General features: G+C 39.0%; 1 protein-coding gene across 2 annotated transcripts in view; it reads left to right on the top strand.

Annotated features, from left to right (window-relative positions):
* Positions 1 to 20753, top strand: part of GDAP2 (ganglioside induced differentiation associated protein 2) — a 35524-nt gene extending 14771 nt beyond the window's left edge. The window contains exons 8-14 of one of the 2 annotated variants that reach the window (XM_081121482.1): positions 581 to 737; positions 4448 to 4524; positions 5241 to 5317; positions 7379 to 7518; positions 9173 to 9227; positions 17012 to 17155; positions 20210 to 20753. In XM_081121482.1, the coding sequence (XP_080977608.1) occupies positions 581 to 737; positions 4448 to 4524; positions 5241 to 5317; positions 7379 to 7518; positions 9173 to 9227; positions 17012 to 17155; positions 20210 to 20257 (698 nt within the window). In that variant the 3' untranslated portion in view covers positions 20258 to 20753. Of the gene's footprint in view, positions 1 to 580; positions 738 to 4447; positions 4525 to 5240; positions 5318 to 7378; positions 7519 to 9172; positions 9228 to 17011; positions 17156 to 17967; positions 18417 to 20209 lie in introns of those variants that run through there. The other variant, XM_081121483.1, reaches the window with a different exon arrangement.
* The last annotated feature ends 1433 nt before the right edge of the window (positions 20754 to 22186 follow it).

Below are 22186 nucleotides of genomic sequence, written 5' to 3'. Positions count from 1 at the left end.
GCGTATAGCTTGACCTTTGGAAAGCTATTAGCGACACTAAGATCAAGACCAACTTAGAGGTTTTTAGAGTCTTATTCTTGTTAAGATTTACTCTTTAAGTTAAAAAAAAATTACACCCACATGTATAATGTCAAGTCTGTGTTAGGCAATAGAAATTCAGAGGTGAATAGAACATTCTTACCCTCATGAAGTTTATAGTTTCATTCAGGTCACTGTTGAGACAGTAGTCACGTACATTATCATCTGAAATTTCCAACAGCTTCAACCATTTCCTCTAAAACCACACCAGACATCTTCCTTCCTTTGTTATCTGACCAAAGGAGTTTATGTGCTGACCAATCAAGTGCTTCCTCCTTAAACAGGCTAGATAAATGACCCCAAACATTTGTTGGTTTCCTTCTTTATTTCCGTTCTTCAAATGCCTAAATCTGATTTCACTTTCATTTTCAAAACATAACCTTAACTCCATTTTTTTTTTGCGTTAGCTCACAGCCATCCCTGTTGTGCATTCACAACCTGTTTGTAGCATTTACTGTCAAGTTTTGTCCTAAGCTCCCTATGGATGGCACTTTTGTTACAGATGACCAAGAAGAGGAGGAAGAAGGCTTGGGAGCTGATCTCTCTTTCATCGGCTCTCATGCTTTTGCCAGAATGGAAGGAGATATTGACAAGCAGAGAAGACTGATCCTTCAGGGGCAGTTATCCGAGGCAGCCCTGCAGAAGCAGCATCAGAGAAAGTAAGGCAAACCCCTCCGGCCTGAAAGACACGTAAGGGCCTGAGAAAGAAGAAAGGGCCTTGCCCCTGCTAAATGATCTGTGTATAATATGTTCTAATTTATTCCTCGTGACAGTCCAGTGAGGAGGATATTGTCCCCGTTTTGTGATGCAGAAACTCAAAGTTAACTTGTCAGCGGTCAGAGTGGATGTGTGTTGAAGCCAGTGTTGAGATGCAGACCTGATTTCAGAGCTCCTGCTCTTTCTACTGTAACTGTAGTTAGTGCCTCTGGGTGAGGTTTTGTTGTAAAAGTGGAAACTGGTGAAAGGGAATGGCAGACTTACAAAGTTTTTACCCAACTTTACTGTTTATAATGAAAACAGAATCTACAGTTTTATTAAATTAAAAAGAGTTTTATTTCTCCTCGATTTATCCTAAGGACCTTACAAAGCCATTCCATTTCTTTCAGGTGTTTAAGCAATTCTGAATAAATCCTCTTTGAAACATAATGAAAAGCAGCTTTTGTCCTTCTGGGTAAGCTTTTCCAAGGATTGACAGTTCTTGGAGAGTTAGCTGCTTTTTCAAAAAAAAAAGTAAAGGAAAGAAAAAGAATCATAAGTTATAAATGGTTAATAACATCCATTCCTTACAGGGTTGGTTGAGGGGATGACGTCTCATACGGTTGTGAACATGAAATAAGATAATGTCATGAGCTTAGCACAGCACCTGGTACTTAGCAAGCTCTTAAAATTGGTCACTGCTGTTCTCTTCAGTACTGAGCAAATCATGGTCTCTTTTACCTTTGAGCTTTGCTACTTGCCATCCCTTTGGACTAGAGCACTCTCATCTTTCAGTTCCTGTCATTCTCCAGGTTTCAGCTCAGAAGGGACAGCTTCTGGAACTTACCTCGTTAGAGATAAGTTGGAATAGATGGAATAGAAGTCTGGAGTAGATGTCTCCTCCTATATGCTTTTTTAGACTGTACTTTACCAAAGCCTAGCATAGCATTTATCCACTGTATTTAATGATGTGTGGTTGTTGTCAGTACCCTTCTATAAAATGGGAGTTGGACTAGATGATCTCTGGATTCCCTTAGAGTTAAAATTCCTTGTCTCCTGAGTTCCTAGTCTTCACTTTATTCTGATTTCGTTTTTATAAACAAAAGCAAAGTAGCCACTAGGGGGCACCAATAAACAGCTTTTCCAAAGGCAGTCACATAATCAGATGATAGTTTCAGTGATTTCTAAACTTGGCCATGTGTAAGCATCATTTGGCAAACATTTTTATTTGAAAACAGTGACTGAGCTATCCCTCATGTGACTGGCACTGCAACATCTATTTATATTTTAAAGCCTTTTCATATCAGAATTCATGCTCTGCTAGGTTTGGGTACCTCTTTTGGTCTAGGGCAATGGTTCTCAAACTGTTTGGTCTCAGGTCCCCTTTGCACTCTTAAAAAGTGCTGAAGACCCCAGAGAGCTTTTGTTTACCTGGGGTGTACCTGCCAATACTTATCATATGAGAACGTATTGATGAATTCATTGAAAAATAACCCATCATATTTTTAGGCAAAATAACTTCTTTTAAATTAGAATAGAAATGGCACTGTTTTACATTTTTGCAAATCTTGCATTGTTGGGCTTAGTAGAAGACAGCTGGATTCTCGTATCAGGATTCAGTAAGTTGTGCGGGGTGAAGTATATGAAGAAAGCCTTGTCTCAGGTACATAATTGGAGAAGGGAGAGGGATTTCAGTTCCTTTCAAGGAATGGGGAGGTTGTTCTTCGATGTTACACCAGAGCTCGACAGTTACTTCTTAAAGTTTAGTTGTAATGTATAACTGCAAATCATATCCATGAGTTTTTATATTGTTACATTAAAATATATTTGATTCTGCTCCTTGAATGGATTTTATAATAGGAATTTCAAGCATGAATTTATAACATGATGCATTGATCTTTAGAAAAATACTGATTCACTGAATTATTCAGATCTTCCAAATATTGATGCCTTTTACTACACACTCAAAAGGTTGTGTTTGTTAATATCACCACTGGTATCAGAAATGTCTTTAAGTGTTAGGCACTGTAAGCTTCTGGTGATAGATACAAATTTTTCAAAACCATATATATTTTTTAGCTCTCAAGTTTTATCATTGGCAATAAATACTGTTGATTGTTTTTCTTGAAATGTCAGGGTCACTTTATTCATTTTTGACAAAACATCTGCTAACTGTTCATGTAGCATAACCGTACTTTGTCAGTCATTATTTGAAGAAAAGCGATGATCCATGAAAAAAAGCTCGTATTTCAGCTTGCAAGTCCAGCACAGTGCTTTTCTTCAAGACAGCCTTGGATTTTAGTGCATAGAAGTGCCTCCTGTGTTTTCCCATTTTGTGACACATTAATAATAACATTAAACAGATGTGTTCCCAAGGGTTGGTTTAATAAAATTAATAATTCTTACTTCCTCATCAAAGAAGTAAAGTGAAAATGGCTTTTTCCCCCCCTGTGAGGATTTTGGCAGTGAGAACACAGTGACTGCTCACACAGTCTGTGCCTCTGCCTTGACTCCTGCGAAGGCACCAGCAGGTTTACCCAGCAGTGGCTTTTGCACCATCAGTGCAAACGTCAACACAGTGGGAAAGGCAAATGCTGTTTCACTATTACTATGAAAATAGTTTTTCACCTTGCAACCCCCCTGAAAAAGCCCCAGGACTGTGGACCCCACTTTGCGAACCACTGGTGTGTGGTCTCTCCACAGTCCTTCAGAGCTGAAAGGGATTTTGGTGACCCTCTGATACACGTGTCCAAAGTGAAGAGCACAGTCTACAAGCATTAGTCATCTGGCGCTTGCTAAAAATTCATAGGCCCCTTACCAAACTTCCTGAATCAAAGCCTCTGTGGAAAGGGCTCAGGAATCTTTCTTCTAAAGTTGCTTAGATGATTCTTCTGTGCCCTAAATCACTGATCTAGTCTGAGCCTTTTACTTTACTAAGGGAAAATTGACCCCCAAGAGTGGGGAATCAGTTGAGGCCCAGAGTTAGAGCTCATTGGGAAGAGCCTTCAAAGAGGCCACTGCAGCGTATCTCACTTCTCCACCACCATCCACATCCCACTGCCATGGAGAAGTTGGGAAGGGACTAGAGATTTTTTTGTGGTCCTCATGATCTGATATAGGAGGTATAAGTACAGCTAGTTTGATTAACTGATCATCAAAGAAGCCTGGACTTCACAGATAAAATTACTTAGTTCCTTTGTGGTCCCACATGGCATGTGCAAGACACGTTTTCCTTCTGAAAAGTAAACTGGAGGGCACTGACCATGTCTTTTCACTACAGTATTCTCAATACTCATCATATAGGAAATAAATCTTTGCGGAATGAGTGAACGTCTGTTTGGTATAGCTGCTATTGCCTTAGGCTTTCTCTTTGCATTTTTTTTTTTTAGCAAAGGAAAGTAATAGTATTTAAAAACAATGTTAGTTTGAGAACTTGGTATCTGAGCCATTTATATGAGTAGCCTTCATTTGATCATAAAGGATTTCTTAAATATGTCTGAACAATTTTTATCAGTAATATGTAGTAGATATTCTGCATAGTATAACGGTCTCTTTAACTCCTTCCTCGTTATAATAAAACATTATTCTTTAGGAACAGGGTAAGATAAAAACAGGCCCCAATTGTTTAATTTGCAAGGGTTTATTATAATAATTATACCTTTTATTTCTCCAGTTATAATCGCTGGTTGTGTCAAGCAAGATCTGAGGACCTATCGGATATTGCTTCTCTAAAAGCCTTATACCAGACAGGTGAGCTTGATGATATGGTAACTTAGGCTTCTACTAATTAAGGACCCTACCTGGCGTGTATTAGGGACTTCATTTTTCTCTGATTTTGTCCATTTTATCTACGAATAAAGTGTTTTTGTACTAATGAAGATAGAACCTATAAAATTTTCAACTGGTAGTTCTACATTGGCCAGTTTCATTTCCTCCTAATGTCCTTTTGCTTATCTTTAAAATTTCCTTTCTGCTTTAAAAAGTACCATATACTTGCTATACAAAATTCAAACCTTACATAAATATATCATAGAGACAGTGAAAGTTCTCAGACTCCCCTTCTCTCTTCATTATATTTTTTTCAGACAGTACTTGTTAATTTTCATATTTGAGTTCCATTTTGTTTTCCCAGATCACTAACATTATTAGAAGTTGTAGTAAGTTTAAACAAAAAGCTATATATGAAAAGGTGGTTTCCTGCAATGTTACCTTTGACATCTCTGATTTAAAACCCATAAGAGGCCTTCTCTTAAAAGTAAACCAGTCATCAAAACCTCCTAAGGGTAAACTAAAAGGTGGTGTTTTCTACATAGTAAAAGAAATCTGAAGATGAAATTTGAAAAATTTGTGTCCCTGGTTTTCAGTCTTTTACATATGTGTGGAATGTTTTTATAAGGTTAGTGCCCAGGATGACTGATACTTCTGGAATCAAGTTTCTGGATACTGATTGCATTTCCTGTTTATAGGTGTTGATAACTGCGGTCGCACAGTGATGGTGGTAGTTGGAAGAAACATTCCTGTGACATTAATAGATATGGACAAGGTAAGCCTTGTCCATGCAGAGTTTTTTGCAAATGATATTGATTTAAAAATAAGAAGAATTTGAATTTGGAGTCAGGACTTAGAATGTGAGATGATTGTGTGTTTCTGGCAGAGTAGCAGCCCTGGGGTTCTGCACATCTGCACGTATCATTTCAGTGAGTTAGGAGTTTGCTTTTTCAGATAAAACACAATTGTGCAAAAGCAAATAATTGCTTTTGGCTGAGCCTGTAGAATCCTGGTCACTGGTGTTCAGGTAAAAAAAAAAATGGTGAGAGAACTGGATCTGGCATGTTAGCTGCAGGCTCATTGGTACCATGAAATTGTAACTTAAATTCCTAACAGGTGATTATGGTTCATCCACACATGGAATGTCCTGTGGCCCTTAAAAAGTACAGTTATAGAGAAATGTTTACAATGTAATATCAGCAGGAAAAAAAGTGACACATTAAATTGTATGTATACCGATTTTTTGAATCCATTAAAGATAAAAACTGGAAGTAAATACCTGAAAGTGGGTTTCATTGTTTAGGGAAGAAGTTGTTTTCTACATTTTTCTGTCATGTGGTCATATTTCTTTATAATGAAAAAAATTTAAGTTAAAAATGGGGAATTCAAAGCTAAAAATAGGTATCTTAATTGTACTGGGAGGGGATGGAGAGTGGATAGAAAGGACCAGAGCAATGTGGTAAAAACAAATAATGAAAGCACACACAGCCCGGCCGGAGTGGCTCAGCTGGTTGAGCGTCGTCCTGTGCACCCAAAGGTTGCTGGTGCGCGTCCTGTTTAGGGCCCATGCCCACAGTGCATGTATGGAAGGCAGCCGATCAGTGTTTCTCACATCGAGGTTTCTCTCTCTCTCCTCCTTCCTCTCTCTAAGCATGTCCTTGGGTAAGGATTTAAAAAAAAAAAGAAAGAAAAACACATACACATAAAGGAAAAACTCACCTGAGTTTTATATATATATAATGCAAATTATATTATTAGTAAGTTTCTGCTTGTAGTTATTTGTTTTGTGTTATTAATAATCAGTATAACATTCATTCTTATCATTAATAGTGTGATTGATACCGATGAAAACATAGATCCTGCATCGATGTCAGTGTGCACTTCCCTGGTGGTCTGGATATTCATGATATATCATTTAATACAAATAATGAGAAGTATTGTGGGGTCAGACCAGGTAACAGCTGGAAAGGTGCTGTTTTCTTAGTGCCCGCCTCTGTTCTGATAGGAGCTGCACCCTGATCCATATTAATCCGGTCATGTTAATGCCAAGGACCCCTGAGGAGGAATTGGGAAACAGCCTGTTTGATAATCTTTCGGTTGCTACCTCTTAGCTTCCTCCTTGCCACAGTTCATAGCTACACCACTGGGTCCTACTGGCCCTGCCCATATTGTGTGTCTGCTTTGTGTTTGTTTTTCCTAAATTTTATCTTTCTTGTAACGGAACATTTCTCTAAGCGATCTGGGTCACATTAAATTCGAGTCTTTCAGAGCTCTAGAAACGCTGCCCAGCCCTTTGCCATCTACTGGCTAAACCTGTTTTCATTTTCATCCAGATCAACATTGAAGATGCTAAGAAAGTGAGCCCTCAAAGTGAGCCCTGTGAGGTGCCCCCTGAAAGTCCGTTTATAGTATATAACTCTTAGTTAGAAGAGAGCCACGAGTCTGGCCCTCAGTAGAGACTGCAAAGACTTTCATTGAATTCAAGCAAAAACTTCACGAATGGTTGAAAGTCTAGGAATCCTGCTAATGATTTTGGTATTGTCCTAGAGAGGAAAAACCTGGTAGTTGACCGAAGAATTTGAGAGGAGACAGAATATCCTCCATCACTTAGGAGAAGACAGAAAGGGATCGCAGTGTAGCGTTGATGAGAATTATTAAGCAGTGGCATGATTCACTCCCCAAAGATCTTCCTAAAGAGAACTGATACTCACCAGCGTGAACTGTCCATCAGCAGTGCCTGGGGCACAGATCAGGTTAATCTGGATTTCCCCCCCTCGGCCTCTGTGAAATCGGCTGCTGTGCAAAATGATCCTTACCTTTGCTGTTTTCCTCCTAGGCGCTCTTATATTTTATCCATGTGATGGACCACATTGCTGTGAAGGAATATGTATTAGTATATTTCCACACACTGACCAGCGAGTACAATCACCTGGACTCTGACTTCCTGAAGAAACTCTACGATGTCGTTGACGTCAAGTTAGTTATTTTCACAAATTATGAAGAGGGAAATAGCTTCTGTCTTTCCTAATTGAAGCAGTAGCAGTCATTGCTGTGTATTCTGTGAAAGTGTATTTCATGGAACAAAGTTTATCATCATTCACAGTTTAGCTATTTTAATAATAGTAGGTGCTCCTTAACTTAGACTTAACACATTTAAGTAAATTCATGTGTAAACTTTCATCTGCTTTTAAACATCTTGAAAAAAGGGTTGGGGTCATTACTAACCTTTGCATATAAAATAACAAAAATACTACCTTCTATTTATAAGGTGTTACACTTAGGAAAATACATTTATGAACATTATCTTATTTGATCTAGTGACCCGTGAGTTTGTTAATTCATAGTCCAGTCCCAAAGATTCTAGCGTCATTTAAAAAAAAGCACATCATAAATTTATTTGCTAAGTATGAATTTACTTCGTCCTTTGTCTAGCTAGATAAACATAGATAAAATCTACAGTTGACAGATGGGAAACTATGGACATTCTGAACAGTGAAATACATTGCTTACAGTCTCACAACAGTAAATGCAGAATTTGGACTTGAACCTGGGCTACTTACTTGGAACCAGAAAATTACTTTCATTAAACCATATTTCCCTTGAAGTGATCATGGAAATTTTAACCAGAATATATAGATACCCCACTACAGCAAAGATAAAATGTTCTGCTTTAAACTTTTTCCTCATTAATAGATTTCTTAAATAAAAATAGCTGTCCACCCTCCTGGGAGTTTACCATAAATTTCCAACTATCTCACTTCGTCCCTTAAGTATCATCTTAATTAGCAATATTAAGTTTCCATTACCTACCAGACTCCTCTTTAGCATGCTTCGAATGTGGGTTTTATAAGGAAACTTCACTCCACTATAATTCTGCCTCTACCTCTAACCAACTCGCTAACTTTAAACAGGCCTCAACTGTGAAATGAAGAGTTTGTACTCTTTCTCTGAAGTCCTCTCCAATTCACCTTACGTGACCCAATGGTGATTAATAAGCTGTTGAAATAATTCCAGGCACGCCTGGGGAGGCTAGATAGAGTAGTGGATAAGAGCATGATTCTGGAGCCATGCCCCTGTGTTCAGTTTCTGGCTCTACCAGCTGATGGCTGGGTAACTTTTGGAAGGTTAAAATAGAGACAATATTAGTTCACAGAATTGTTATGAGAATTAAGTATAAAGCCTTTGTACAATTTCTGGGACACAGTAAACGTCCTATATTTGTTGTAGTAATATGATCATTGAAACCTTTAGTTTCCAGTTTTTGCTATAATTTTAAGTGGTTTTACTGTTGTTTAATTTATAACCTGATCCCTGAGATTTTAGGTTCATAAAAAATGGTATTCAATAAATGTTTGTTAAGGACAAATTTCCTTTGTCCTACCTGTAGGTGGCTCTTTTACAGCCTAGAGAAACACAGTATCTCCTATAAAACAGACACTTTACATAATGCAATGTTCTCTGAATTTTTTTTCACATTTCACCTAAAATTTAGTATGTAAACTAGAGCTGTTTAAAAACTCTATTTCCCTCTGTGAATGAATATATATACTCAGGTAAAGAGTTAATTGTCCGTAATGGTGACTGGTTTTAGGCGTGACTTACACTGACCCTTTTTTTAATTTTAAATCAGGTATAAGAGGAACTTGAAGGCTGTTTATTTTGTTCATCCAACATTTCGTTCAAAGGTACAGTATTTCTCTTTTTAGCTAAATCATGAATTTAAGTGCACTGCATGCCAGATTAAGATATATTTCAGCATCTTAATTCTTGCTGTTGCCATTGTGATGCTAATTTCTTTGTTTACCCTGTAACTGTGGTCCTGATATTGGTCTCATGTAATTCTGGTATCTTTGTAGACAACCCTCACAAGCTGTTGGCCTCTCAGTCTTTGCCTCTTCTTGTCTTTGTCCATCCGGGCTTTGCTCATGTCGTAGGTACAGAATTCACTTTCCTTCCTCTGCTCACGGCTCTTATTTGTCCTCCAGGTCTCAGCTCAACAGTTGCTTTCCACAGAAACCTTCCCTGACCGTCCTGTTCCTAGTAGGCACTCCTGCATTGTACCCCGTTAAGATTTTATAGTCATCTATCATCGTTATGTTTTTAATTCAGTTTGTTTAATTTTCTGCCTTAGTTGTTAGCCTGCAGGATCCCTGAGAGCTAGAAGATGGCCCTCTGGCTCACAGCTATATCCCTAATATCTAATCCTACATCTTGACTTCACCAGGTCATCTAGTCCTTTGGTCCTTTTACTGAAAATCTTATCTCTTTTTTGTCCTGATTTTTTGCCCCTATTCAGCCTAAAACCCATGTTCCGTCACTTCAGCCACTCTTGTCAGTGCCTAAATGCCCTATATATAAGCTCTCACCTTTTCATCACACTTGCCCAGTAGAAGGTTTTAATCCTGAAATAGTCCATCATTCTGCTTTTGTCACTCCCGTGTCTGGGTTGCTGAGCACCAATGGAGAGTCCTAGAGCCATGGGATTTTGTAAGCCTTATAATGTACCAGTGAGGTAGATCGTAGTCATATTCCCACTTTACAGACAAGGAAACTAATGCTTAGAGAGACAAAATCACTTGTCCAAGGTCAGCAGCTAATAAGTAGCAAAGGCAGGATTTGAATCGAGGCATTTTAATTCCAGAGCCTACGCTTGTAACCACACAGCATACTTCCATTACCTCGGGAAGCTCTCTTCAGTAATTATCCTCTCCCCTCTCCCTTTCTTCTGGATCTAACTCATCAATTTTTAAACATGCTAAAGTCTCCACTTTTCTTCTTTACAACCAAAATTTTGTAGTGTAATCTCTTCTATGTTCACCATTTCCATATTTCATACACCTTAAATTACTCCAGTCTCGTTCGAATCCCACTATGGCCACTAAAGCTGCTCACACCAAAATCACTGGTAATTTCTGTTACTAAACCAGTAGACACTCTTCTGTCTTTGTGTAACCTGTTTCCCGGTTGCCTTAAACATTGTTGACCACTTCTTTCCCGAAGCACTTTGTCTTGGCTTCTTCCACACCTCCTTAGCCTACCTATTCTCTTGTTTCTAGCTGCTCCTTCTCGGTCTCCTTTGCTGTCCCCTTTCTCTTTTTATCCTTTGAGTATTAGTGTCCCCAAATCTTCTGCCCTCTTCTTTCATTCTGTACCTTTTTTTTTTATTTCTGTGTCTTCAGCAGCCCTCTAGAATATATGCAATTCCCAAGTCTACATCTGAGAGGCAGTAAAGCCTAATGTTTAAAAGCATGGGTTTGAGATTGAGATAATGTAGGTTCTAATCCCAGCTCTACTGATTGCTAGCTTCTTATCTAAGGCAACTTATGTAACCTCTCTATGCTTTAATTTCATCTTCTATAAAATGGGAGTGATAATAGTACTTACCTTGTTAGGGTTGCTAGAAGGATGAAATTAATACATGTAAAATGTTTAAAACATTAGCAGACACAGATTGAACACTCGGCAAATATTAGCAATTATCATCATTCCTGTACTGATAACTGTGTGTTGACGTACTGATTAGATATCTTCACTTAGATGTCCTACTGGCCTCTGAAGTTCAGCATTTCCTCCTTCCTCCCTCCCTCACTCCCAGGCTGCTTTCTGTATTCCCCATCGTAGCGAATGGGACCACTGCCCACCCAGGTGCCTGAGCCAGAAACCAGGGAGGCATCCTTGAGTACTTTCCCTACCTCACCTCTCACCAGATTACATCAATTTTGTGTGCCTGCTCTTGTCCAAATCCATGACTGTCATCAGGCCTGACTAGTGAAGTTTTCTTATAAAGTTAATATAAGAAGCCTAGAGTATTTACTATAGAATTCTTTGCAAAAGTTTGCCAAGACCTGGTCTTAGGCAAAAAGAAAGAATAAAGAGTCTATCAGAGGGGTTTAGAGAAAAAAAAACTTATTTGGGCATTAAAACCCCGGCTTTAGTGACTTATTGGATGAGTAGGAGTGAGAGCAAGAACTGAGTCATCCATGACTCCCAGGTAGCATCAGATAGGATCGTGGATTGGGAAATACATTTAAGTCAATATCAAGTAAACTGAGCTTTAGCTCTCTAAAGGTGTTAATGAATAAAACCACAGAGACTTAGGGCCAAGAGAACAACTGAAGACAGAGCCCTGGCGTCAAGGAAGGAGATTGGGAAGTAAGTAATCTAAAAATCAACAGGAAAACCAAGACTTGACTAATGCCGTGGGAGCCAGTGGATGGGAAAAGCATCAAAGATGGTAGAAAGTCATTATTTTAGAACATTGTGGAGAAATTAAGATAAGTAGTGAAAAGTCCTCATATTTCATCATTAAGAGATGAGTGAAGACTTCAGTGAGAGAATGTTTTCAACTCTGGGATTTCTCATTACTTACAGGATTATTGTTGAGTTTCTCATCCAAATATCATTAAAATTTGCATGAAGTATTTTAAGTAATTATTTCAAAACTGCACATTTCCTTTTGGTCCCTCAGTGTTCGAACAGCACAGAAAGTTCTAATTAAATGCTCATGGGAGCACTGCCTGCCAGACTAAAAAAAGGAAGAGTATAGTTTGTGAAGTCAGTCAAATGAAGTGCTCTCTTCATGCAGTTGAGTTTTGATTACATGCTTGACTGTTTTCCCCAATCTCATCATCCATTTATTTTTTTGTTCATCTAGTAACTACTGAAACTTATTCTTTAATATGGACAAACAGAAGGATTAGCTTGATTTTCAGTATGCTTTTGCAATAATGTCTGATCTCCCCACTTCCATTCAGTATGGTACTGGACTTTTCTAGACAGTGTTATATGTCAAGAAAAACAAAATGCATCTAGGTTTAGTAAGGAATAAATAAAACTGTCTTTATTCACAGGTGCCATGATCCTCAGAAAAGCTACTAGAACTAATGAGAAAGTTTTATCAAGGTTTCAGATTTTAATATCACTATTCAAAAATTAATTATGTATATTAGCAATGAGAAATCAAATTGAAATTTAAAAGGGAGTATCATTCACACCAGCATCAAAAAATACTGAGTACTTAGGGATAAATATGACAGAAGATGTGAAAAACTTACACACTTTACAAGCCATGCATACTGAAAGCATTGATGAGAGATGCAAAGGAGACCTAAGTGAATGAAGGCATATACTGTGGATTAGAAGGTTTAATATTGTTAAATTGTCAACTCTTGCTAAATCTGTAGATTCAATTCAATCTCAACCAAAATTTTAGCAGGCTCTTTTGTGGAAATTGACCAATCAAAATGCAAAGCATCTAAAATAGCCAAACCAACTTTGGAAAAGAGGAATAGAGCTAGAGAACCAACATGACCTGCTTTCAAAGCTTATTCTAAAGCTACAGTACTCAAGACATTGAGGTATTGGCATCCAGAGAGACAAATAGATCAGTGGAGCAGAATAGAGAATCCAGAAATAGACTCATGTATATATGGATGATTGATTTTTGACAAAAGTTCAGAGTTGGATCAGTGGAAAAAGGATAGTCTGTTCAGCAAATGTTAGTGGAACAACTGGATATCAATATGCAGAAAAATGAACTTTGTTTCATATCTTGCATCATATACAATAGTTAAGTGAAAATGAATTAAAGTTCGAAATGTAAAACTTAAAACTGTTAAACTTATAGAAGAAAATTTAAGAAAGCTTTGTGACCTTGAGCACAGCAAAGATTTCTTAGATATAGTACCAAAAGCATAACTCATAAGATAAACTGGACTTCATCAAAATTAAAAACTTGGCTTTTTTAAAGATATGAGAATGAAAAGATAATCTACAGCCTGAGAGAGAAATCTTAATAAAACATTTATCTGATAAAGAACTTGTCTTTAGAAAGTGTTAGAGCCACTATCCTTGATGGTCTCGTCGTTGGACTTGCTTCATATGGGAGTCGGGGTGAACGCCAGGTTGGGCAGAGCCAAAGGCCCGACCAGTAAAGTGACGGCCATCGCTCACCCATCTGATCTTCTGGGGTGGGGAGGACGAGGGAGGGCTGAGAATGAAACCCATGTGTAGTGAAATCCGTTGTCTTAGGCTAAGTCAGAAACCGTAAGGGAGTGTTTCTCATTATAATGAGATGAAATCAAGGGGTAATAAAACAGTGGAATCCCGCCGTCCTGATTTCCCTACTCCTCAGATTTTTTTCCAAGCCACTCCACCCAAAGTACTAATTGGCTCGCACATAAATCACTGCTCTTTTTCTCCTTTGCAACTTGCTAGTAGAACGCCAGCTAACAGAAGCCAAGCCCATCGTTGATCCTGGCTCTCATGGGTCGCTGTGCACACACACCATTGCTCCTGTGAGCTCTTTTCGTAGTTTATGTTGTTTGTGATCCTGTGTTCTTGGCTTCAGGTCTGTAAATAATGGGATGACATAATCTCCAGCATTCACAAACTATCCCAGCAGTCCTTTTCAGATTCTTTGTTTTCTTCAGTTTCTTAAAATAGTAGATACTAAGGAATGCAACTTACCTAACTAAATGTATATTTGTAACTTATAAATAACAGAAAATTAAAAGCCAAGTTATATACAGTAAAACTAAAATGGAAAAAGCCAAGACAGTGTTCTTGAGTCTCCCTGAACAGAAAACTTTTAACTGGGTTCCGCTTCTGTCTACTTAGAGTAATCTTCTCTTGCTGATGCTGGAAGGGTGTGAAGGGGGTAATGGGGGAAAACCTTCTCTTTTAAAGATTGTATGATTCTTCCCCAACCCAGTCTTCTCTTTGAACTCTCCAGCCACCCCCGTGTCTTGTGGTATAGCACATTCAGGAGTCCTTAGTAGACTTGGTTACTTAAGAATCACTTAAAATTACTGAGAGCTAACTTGATCAATTTTATGGATAGAGAAACTGAGTCTCAGATTGCAGAACAATTTATTTTTATTGTAGAATGAGGGCATATTGGACCATTTCTGAACAGTGAGTTCAGAAGCTCTTATACCTCCATTTGTTAACTCTTTGAACACATACGGAATTCCTTTTTATTACACCCTATGAATATGTTACTTAGAGAATCAGGTAATACAATACAGATTGTTAATTATGGGATAATATGAGGAAACACAGTGTTGGGACACCTCAAGGAAGCTCCTTTCCTAGCTTTGGGTGTAGGACAGTCAAGAGAGTTTCCTCACTGAGGTGAGTTCTTATCTGAGCTCTGAAGGACAGTTACCCAGGCAGAGAACTGAAGGAAAGAGCTAAGAGAACTAAGAGAGCAGTATATACAAAGGCCCTGAGGTAAGAGTCAGTGGCACGGAGATTCCCCGCAGTCTCTTCTAGCTGTAATCTCATTCCTTTTTCCAAGTAGCACAGTTCCTTGTGCGTGACAGGTATCCGTGCCTGCTCTTTGGGCCGGTCACTGCGTTTGGTACATTTGCCTTAGGTGGTTATTATTCTGCTGAATCTCACTCCTCTGCCAGAAGCGAGGCCCCTTTCAGAGGAATGGCCATATTGCTACTTCCCTGAGCCACCTATAGCCATTCACAGTGCTCAGCACACAGAGGTAACCAGGAGGTGTTAATTCCCTGCACAGATGTATCTCCTAACACATCCTGGAGGCTCTTTATTCTCTCTATGGTCTTATTTTTTAAGCTCTTTCTAGAATCTCTAAAATCTCCATGGTCTCTCTGTAGCTCTTACTGGTTTATCAGCTATCTTTGTGGCTGGTTGGAGACTTCTTAATCTGAAATTTTTGCTAATCTGATTTGCAAAAATTTGTGTCATTTGACTTTATAACTACATGTGTTTAAAAAAAACACCCTGATTTTAGTTATGTAATTAAATGACTTTAATTGATTTGAATTAACTCACATGGTTCTAGCAAGGCCAAGTGCTTTCCCTCCCCTCCCCCCACCTTCTTCCAAATGAACTTGGTAAGATGGGAAGGGAGAGGATAATGTTAATATTTGAGGCCTTCTGCCAGCCATTGTAGTGTGGCCAAAATAGGATAGTGATCCAGGCTGTAAAATCATTATACAATAGGCCTTATCTTCATTCTTTCTTTATCATATACTTGAGAATACGTGGTTCTGTGTGTACCTTATAAAACTTTATTGTTTTATGATTACTAGGCAAATTATAGAAATGAATGTAACTGAAATACTAGGAAGTATATGTTATAAAACTTTATTGTTTTAGGATTATCTACTAGGGAAATTATAGAAGTGAATGTAAGTAACTGAAATGCCAGGAAGTAGGAATAAGTTTTGTAAATAAAATGTAAACATAAGGTTATATGAACTCGGAGGGATAATGTGTTCGGAGCTAGAAGGGAAGGATGTTGAGCCTGGAAGTTTGGATAGGAGTCTGGCAGAGATGAGCTCTTCCCGGTTCTGTTATTTGTGCTGTTTCTCCTAAGTAGGTAGGAAAAAGTAGGTTGTATTAGGGGCTTGGAATGTGTGAGAGGCTTGGAACAACCACTGAGGAACATGATAAGGTGTCAAAGAGGAATTGACAGCGATGGGCATCAGTGGCAAGTGCCCACAGTGGCGTGGACTCTTCGTGGGCCACTTATTCATTTGGAGTGTACTCTGCCAGTGCACCGAGAAATCATATGCATGGTACTTTCTTTATGTAAATATAAGTTACGTATTTACGTAGAACGTGTGCACGTTACCATGCATCTGACTCGTCTGTGAAGGTTGCCTTCTCCTATGCTCTACCTTCTGTATTGGACATGTATAAGTACAAATTTCTATTTATAAAGATAAAATGCAGATAACAGTATCGTGCCCACCTCATAGGACTATTGTGTAAGCTGTTGGTAAACATGTCCAATTATCTGTTTAGGGAGACTGATAATAATTTGTAAGTTCTAGCTGTTACCTAGTCTTTGTCAGTACTATTTGCTATAGAAAATTCTTCCTTATTTGGGAACCAACAAGTGCTGCAGAGTAGCTTTTCCAGAGGGATTGCATGTTGTAAAGTAAAATGAACCAAGGTGGTGCTCCATCACAGAAGATTCACTTTGAGAAAGAGACTGCATGCTAAGTGTCAGCTGAAAAATAAATGTCTTAAATATTGGCAGACATTTCCTTTTCAGTCTCATTTGAAAAGAAAAGTTTGTGAGATTTGGGGATGTGACCATTTTCGGGGTAGCTGTGAATCAGTTATTCTACCAAACGTCCCATGGTTCGACCATACCCGCCGTGTGCTGTGTCCCAGTACACTACTCGCATAGGAGCCTAGGGACACATGGAAACCAAGCTTCATGGAGCACAGGTCCTTCCTGCAGTTCCTAGTAATCGGTACTCCAGTGTGTACCAATTTCTTTCTTTACCGGTCATAATCAGCTAAACGAATTGCACAATTTACTGGTGGACAGCAGCCTGCACTTTGGGAAACCCTGCTTATTGCAAGATGTTTCTGACATCAGTTTCCGTTTTGAAGTAGCCTTTATTATAAATTCTCAAAATCATGTTTGCATTTCCATCTCTGGCCACTGGCTTAAATTATTTTCTCTTCTGTCAATCAGGTATCAACATGGTTTTTTACCACCTTTTCTGTCTCAGGACTGAAGGACAAGATCCGCCACGTGGACAGCCTCCGCCAGCTGTTTTCTGCCATCTCACCAGAACAGATTGACTTTCCGCCTTTTGTCCTTGACTATGATGCCAGGGTGAGTACCGGGGGCGCCCCTGCCCTGGTGTAGCATCTTAACTTCCACAGAGAGGTGCTTATAAGTGCAGCACCCTTTCGTTGTAAGATGACGTTACTGCAAGCAGCGTGTTTCAGTAAACTTGAGCATATCACTTAACATCCTCTTTTTACAATAACTTTAGGAAAACACTTTATCCTAAAAGAGGGCTTTTCCCCCAGTAAACTTTTAAATCACAGATTTTTCTGCTGTAGTTTTGAAGCCAGTCCTTGGTTGTATCGTGAATTTTCTACCACTTTTCAGCTATACCTCTGCCTACTTAAGATTGAGTGGCTTTTCACCTTCATAAATAGAACTGGAAGAATCTCTTGGTGCCCATTTTAGTGTTAATTGTAAACCAAGTGGCTATCTTAGTAGCCTTTACTAAAAGTTTCATTTTGCTGAAAGTTTGTGTGATGCTTTTAAGAGTATCAGCCAATAATGTATTAGTATTATTACTTGTAGGTGCATTTATGAATCTGTTACTTAAACACCAATGAAGGGCTACTCTTGAATTCCATTGTGTTTAGTCACACTTTCACTGCAGTAGTTAGAACAAAACAAAGTAAGCGTCATGCTTGACCCAAAAACCATCATTGTTGCTGATTACATGCCTTTATGCATGAACCAGGGATTATACTTGAAGGTTATATTAAGTTTGAAGTGAATTCGTGTTCCTTAAGTGTATACAGTGTGTATACAGTAAAATAAATATCCTATAACAAATATCTTTAAAATAAATATCTCTAACTTCTTTCACGTCAGCTATGATTTCTGTCCTTTTTCATGTGAAGAGCAAAGGATTTCATGTGCTCTGATGGCTAATACAGCCTCATGTTTGGCTTTTGCACAGAGAAGACTTGTAACTGGAGCATCTGGATCATAGATTCAAAGACTGTTGAGTCTATGAGAGGGAAAATATCATCAGTTTGTATTTATTGCAGATTGCTGGAGCAGAAAAGAGTCTTATTGTTATTCTTTTGAACTACATATGTCACTTTTTTTAATAATTCAAGAAATGGATGACAGAAAATGTGAAAAACAGTGAAAGGCATTTTGATGCCAAAAGTTTGGCATGACAGTTCAAAGCTAATATCTGGATTTATCATTTATTTTCTGGGGTAGAAATGTACAAGTTGGATTGTATTAGTTAGAAAACCCAAAGGACTGTTTTTTAAGCCAACACATTTTATATATACTTGGGAGCCTAGAAAGCAGGATTTCATTAAATATTAGCACCACATTCAAGCTTGGTTTTGTTTTGTTTGTGTGTTTTTTTTAGGTTTTTGTTATATTTTGTATCAAATGCAGGCCTAATTAACATGGTTAATCAAAATTAAATAAAATAACCTGTAATCTAACACTTGGGGCATGGGATCCTCTCTTCGTCCCTGTACTAGAGCTTTCTAGAATTGAGATATTAGACCATCTGTGTATAAAGGCCAAAGAGAGGGAAGGCGGAGGCGTCAGGAGGTGGTGTGGAAAGGGCAGGCAGAGGGCATCACGAGATGCCGAGGTTTCACATGTCATGCCGCAGACCGATGACCCCTGACCAACGTGGAGGTTAGGGCGCCCATGCCCCACACCGCTGAAGTTACATATACATGTGACTCCCCAAAAACTTAACTAGTAAGAGCGTACTGTTTACTGATAGCCTTACTGATCACATAGTCAATAGACAAACATATTTTGTATGTTATATGTATTATGTACTGTATTCTTATAATAAAGTAAGCTAAAGAAAAGAAAATGTTATCAAGAAAATCATACGAGAAAATGTATTTGTAGTACAGCACAATCCCATAATTCACAGCGTCTGTTTACACGGTAGGTCATCTGTCGGTACCTACATCAATATTGTCTTAAAGGATCCAAAACACTGTAGATGTTACGTGTATTACTAACACTGGACACAAAAATGAAAAGATAATGTGGAAAAGAAGCACCTTTACGTACAGGTGTAACGATTCATGCTTTGATAACAAAGCAGCAGAGCTGGTTTTATCCTGCCTTTCGCTCTCCGTTTGCGACTACTGTCTTACCTTAATGCTGCACATTTTCTGTTTAAGGTTTACTAAAAAAAGGTTATTTGTCAAAGAAGTGCTTTCCTGAAAAATGTGAAGTGCATCTCAGTCTCATACGTGGTATCTAGGGCCCATCTGCTATAAAGTGAACGGCTTTGATTTTTATTAAGCTGAAGTTAGCCAAAATGAGGTCAAGAAATGTCCTGACACTGATGGGTGCTTTCTGCATTTGACATTAAAGTTCTGGCATTTCCTTCTCCATCTTGATCTTGAACTAAATGCCCTGAGAACTGTCATTGGTACAAACCTGGCCACTCAGGCGTGTTATGGAGAAGACTCATTTCTGTCAAGGCTGTTATAGTTAAGTTCTTCAGCGATCATTCGCTTTGCTTTGTGGCTGTGAATTAAGTAGCACACAGTAAAAAACTCAGTCTAACAACAAAGAACCTGGGCATCACATTCCAATAGCTGTGGATTTAAACTCCGGCTCTCCTGGTTACTAGCTGTGCAACCTGTGTGAGCCTCAGCTTCCTCTTCTGTAAAATGAACGTGTCACCTACTCCATGGTGTCATGTGAGGATATAAAGAGATAAGAAAAGAAAAATGTTGATAAAGTTTCTGGCATATAGAATATTCAGTAAGTGGAAATATTAAAAAATAGTATCGTCCCTGGCTGGTGTGGCTTGGTTAAGCATCGTCCTGGGCACTGAAAGGTTGCTGATTCGATACCAGGTCAGGGCCCATGCTTGGTCGGGGTACGTGCGGGAGGTGACCAATTGATGTTTCTCTCTCTCTCTCCCCTCTCCCTTCTCTCTCTCAAAATCAATAAAAACATATTAAAAATAATAATATCCTGATGACTTCCACCTGACTGATTACCATGGAACTACTCTGATGGCTTGTGTTAGTCATTTTATATTTATTAAGTCTTTGACTATAAATCCCTTTCTTTCATACTCCCAGTTAAATTGACCCTGTGACTTAGTGTTCTTGTCTGTTTTTCCTTCCACAGGAAAATGGGCCTTACTATACATCGTATCCCCCATCACCAGATTTGTGACCTGCCGTCTCTCAGTGCTCCTGGTTTCCATGGATACCACGTTCTCCACGAATCACTACCTGTCAAAATGATACTCATTTTTCTGTACAGATCCAGAGAGCCTTTTGTCCCCACCTCTCTGGTATTTTTTTATTGACTGTATATTTTCTGGTATATAAGCAATCTGAAAATGGTAGGCCATTCTGAATTGCACACTTATTTTAAATTTGTATATTTGTATCAAATGAAAATGTTCATTTTTAGAGGGTTGCTAATAGAAATTGGGGAGCAACTTTTGAGTATGTTCAGTTTCCTGAAAGGACACTGGGTTCTCCATTAGACAAGGCACCAATATCGCTCACGTCATCTCTTTAACATCACACCCTTCCTTTGTGTATGTAAGCATATCTCAAAATATATAGAACCAATGGATGCTGACCGGATGCATTATTTACTTCAGATCCTGTCATTATGTTTTATACAGATAATGTTGTGATGATAAAAGAGAATTGTCTGGGACCAAGGATGTGGAAATGATCTGATCAAAAACGTTAAAATCATTGGCAAAATATAAGTCTTAGAATTTTACTGCACCAGTTATGACAAAGATTTAAGAACTAAAGTTCTATGGAGCACATGGTTAAGATTGTTCTGGTATCAACAGTGGGGGAAACAGGAAGAGGGTAGGTATCTTCAGCCTTTTTCCTACAATCATAGGGGATTCGGTCTTATTCAAGAGGACTGTGTATATTGGTAATCTGCAGTGGAGGGTATCCCCTGACACTCATCTGTGAGCCTTTAGAGGGTGCACTGGCTTCCCAGAGTCATGAACAATCTTGTTTGGGTCTTAGAGCTGCCCCTCTAAGGACACGTCCTCGTTGCTCACGTCAGCATGGAGGGAGTATGTTGCATGGAACAAAATTCTAGACCATTTTTGTCACTCAGGCTCTGTCTGTGCCTTAGCTTGCTCATGAATAAAAATGAGAATTATGCTCCCTACCTCCCAGAGGTACCATGAGGATAGCATGTAGAAAGGGCTTTGGATGGCTTTGGATGAAAACTGCTAGGGGAGTTTGTGTGGTGGGGTGTCCTCTGTTAGCTTTTTCGGTGATAATACATATGCCTGAGGGAGTGCTCCAGGCCACTCCTCTTGTCCTTGGCACCTTCCGAGTGACTTCTCTTTTCTTGGGAGGAGAGCTGTTAGAGTGAAACCCCAACCCAGAGGACTTCATCCTGCTCTGTCTGGATTTCTCCCGGCTGCCTCTTCCCCCTGTGCTGCACTTTAACAAGAGGCGCCTGTGAGCCATTGTGAGCGTTTCTTCTTGAATTAAGGTTGCACTGTTATCATTTCCATCTGGGGGGCTTCATGTTCCTTTTGGCTCCTATACCTGCCCATCTCCTTCACCCCGGTGTGTCCGTCGGCGTTTTGGAGAAGAAAAGGTAGAAGTCTGTTCTGAAGTGCTCGGGATTGGTGCTTCCAAGGGTCCTGTCCCCTGTGCCCAAGTTAATTCTTCAGTGGAAGTAAAAGACAACTTCCCTGTTTATGACAGAGAAATCCTCCTGGTGTGTTAACTGCGTCCCGTAGTTTCCCATGTAAACAAGAAAGGCTTTACGTTTTGTAGATACGAGCTCTCATCTGCATGTAGTGGACACATTTGCTTTCTGTGGGAAATCAAAACCACTTGTTCCTTTATATGCTTATTTGCTAAGGACTTGTTGATGATTTAGATCATCAGGCCCAATGAGCCAGTCCAATGTCTCGTATTAAGTTTCCTCTCAAATAGTAGTAATCCTTTAGCCCCATGAGCCTTGAACCTTGCAAATCTGAAAAATTAACTTCATCCTCTGGGCAATTGTTAGGTCAGTTTGAGGTATCTTTTCACTGGGAACAGTTACAAAAATATGCCAGCTCTTCTTTGTTAAAGCTGGGCGTGGCTACCTCAAATTGGC

This window comes from Miniopterus schreibersii (genome assembly GCF_964146895.1).
Source record: "Miniopterus schreibersii genome assembly, chromosome: 19".
NCBI lineage: Eukaryota > Metazoa > Chordata > Mammalia > Chiroptera > Miniopteridae > Miniopterus > Miniopterus schreibersii.
This window is presented reverse-complemented; position numbering and strand designations above follow the sequence as displayed.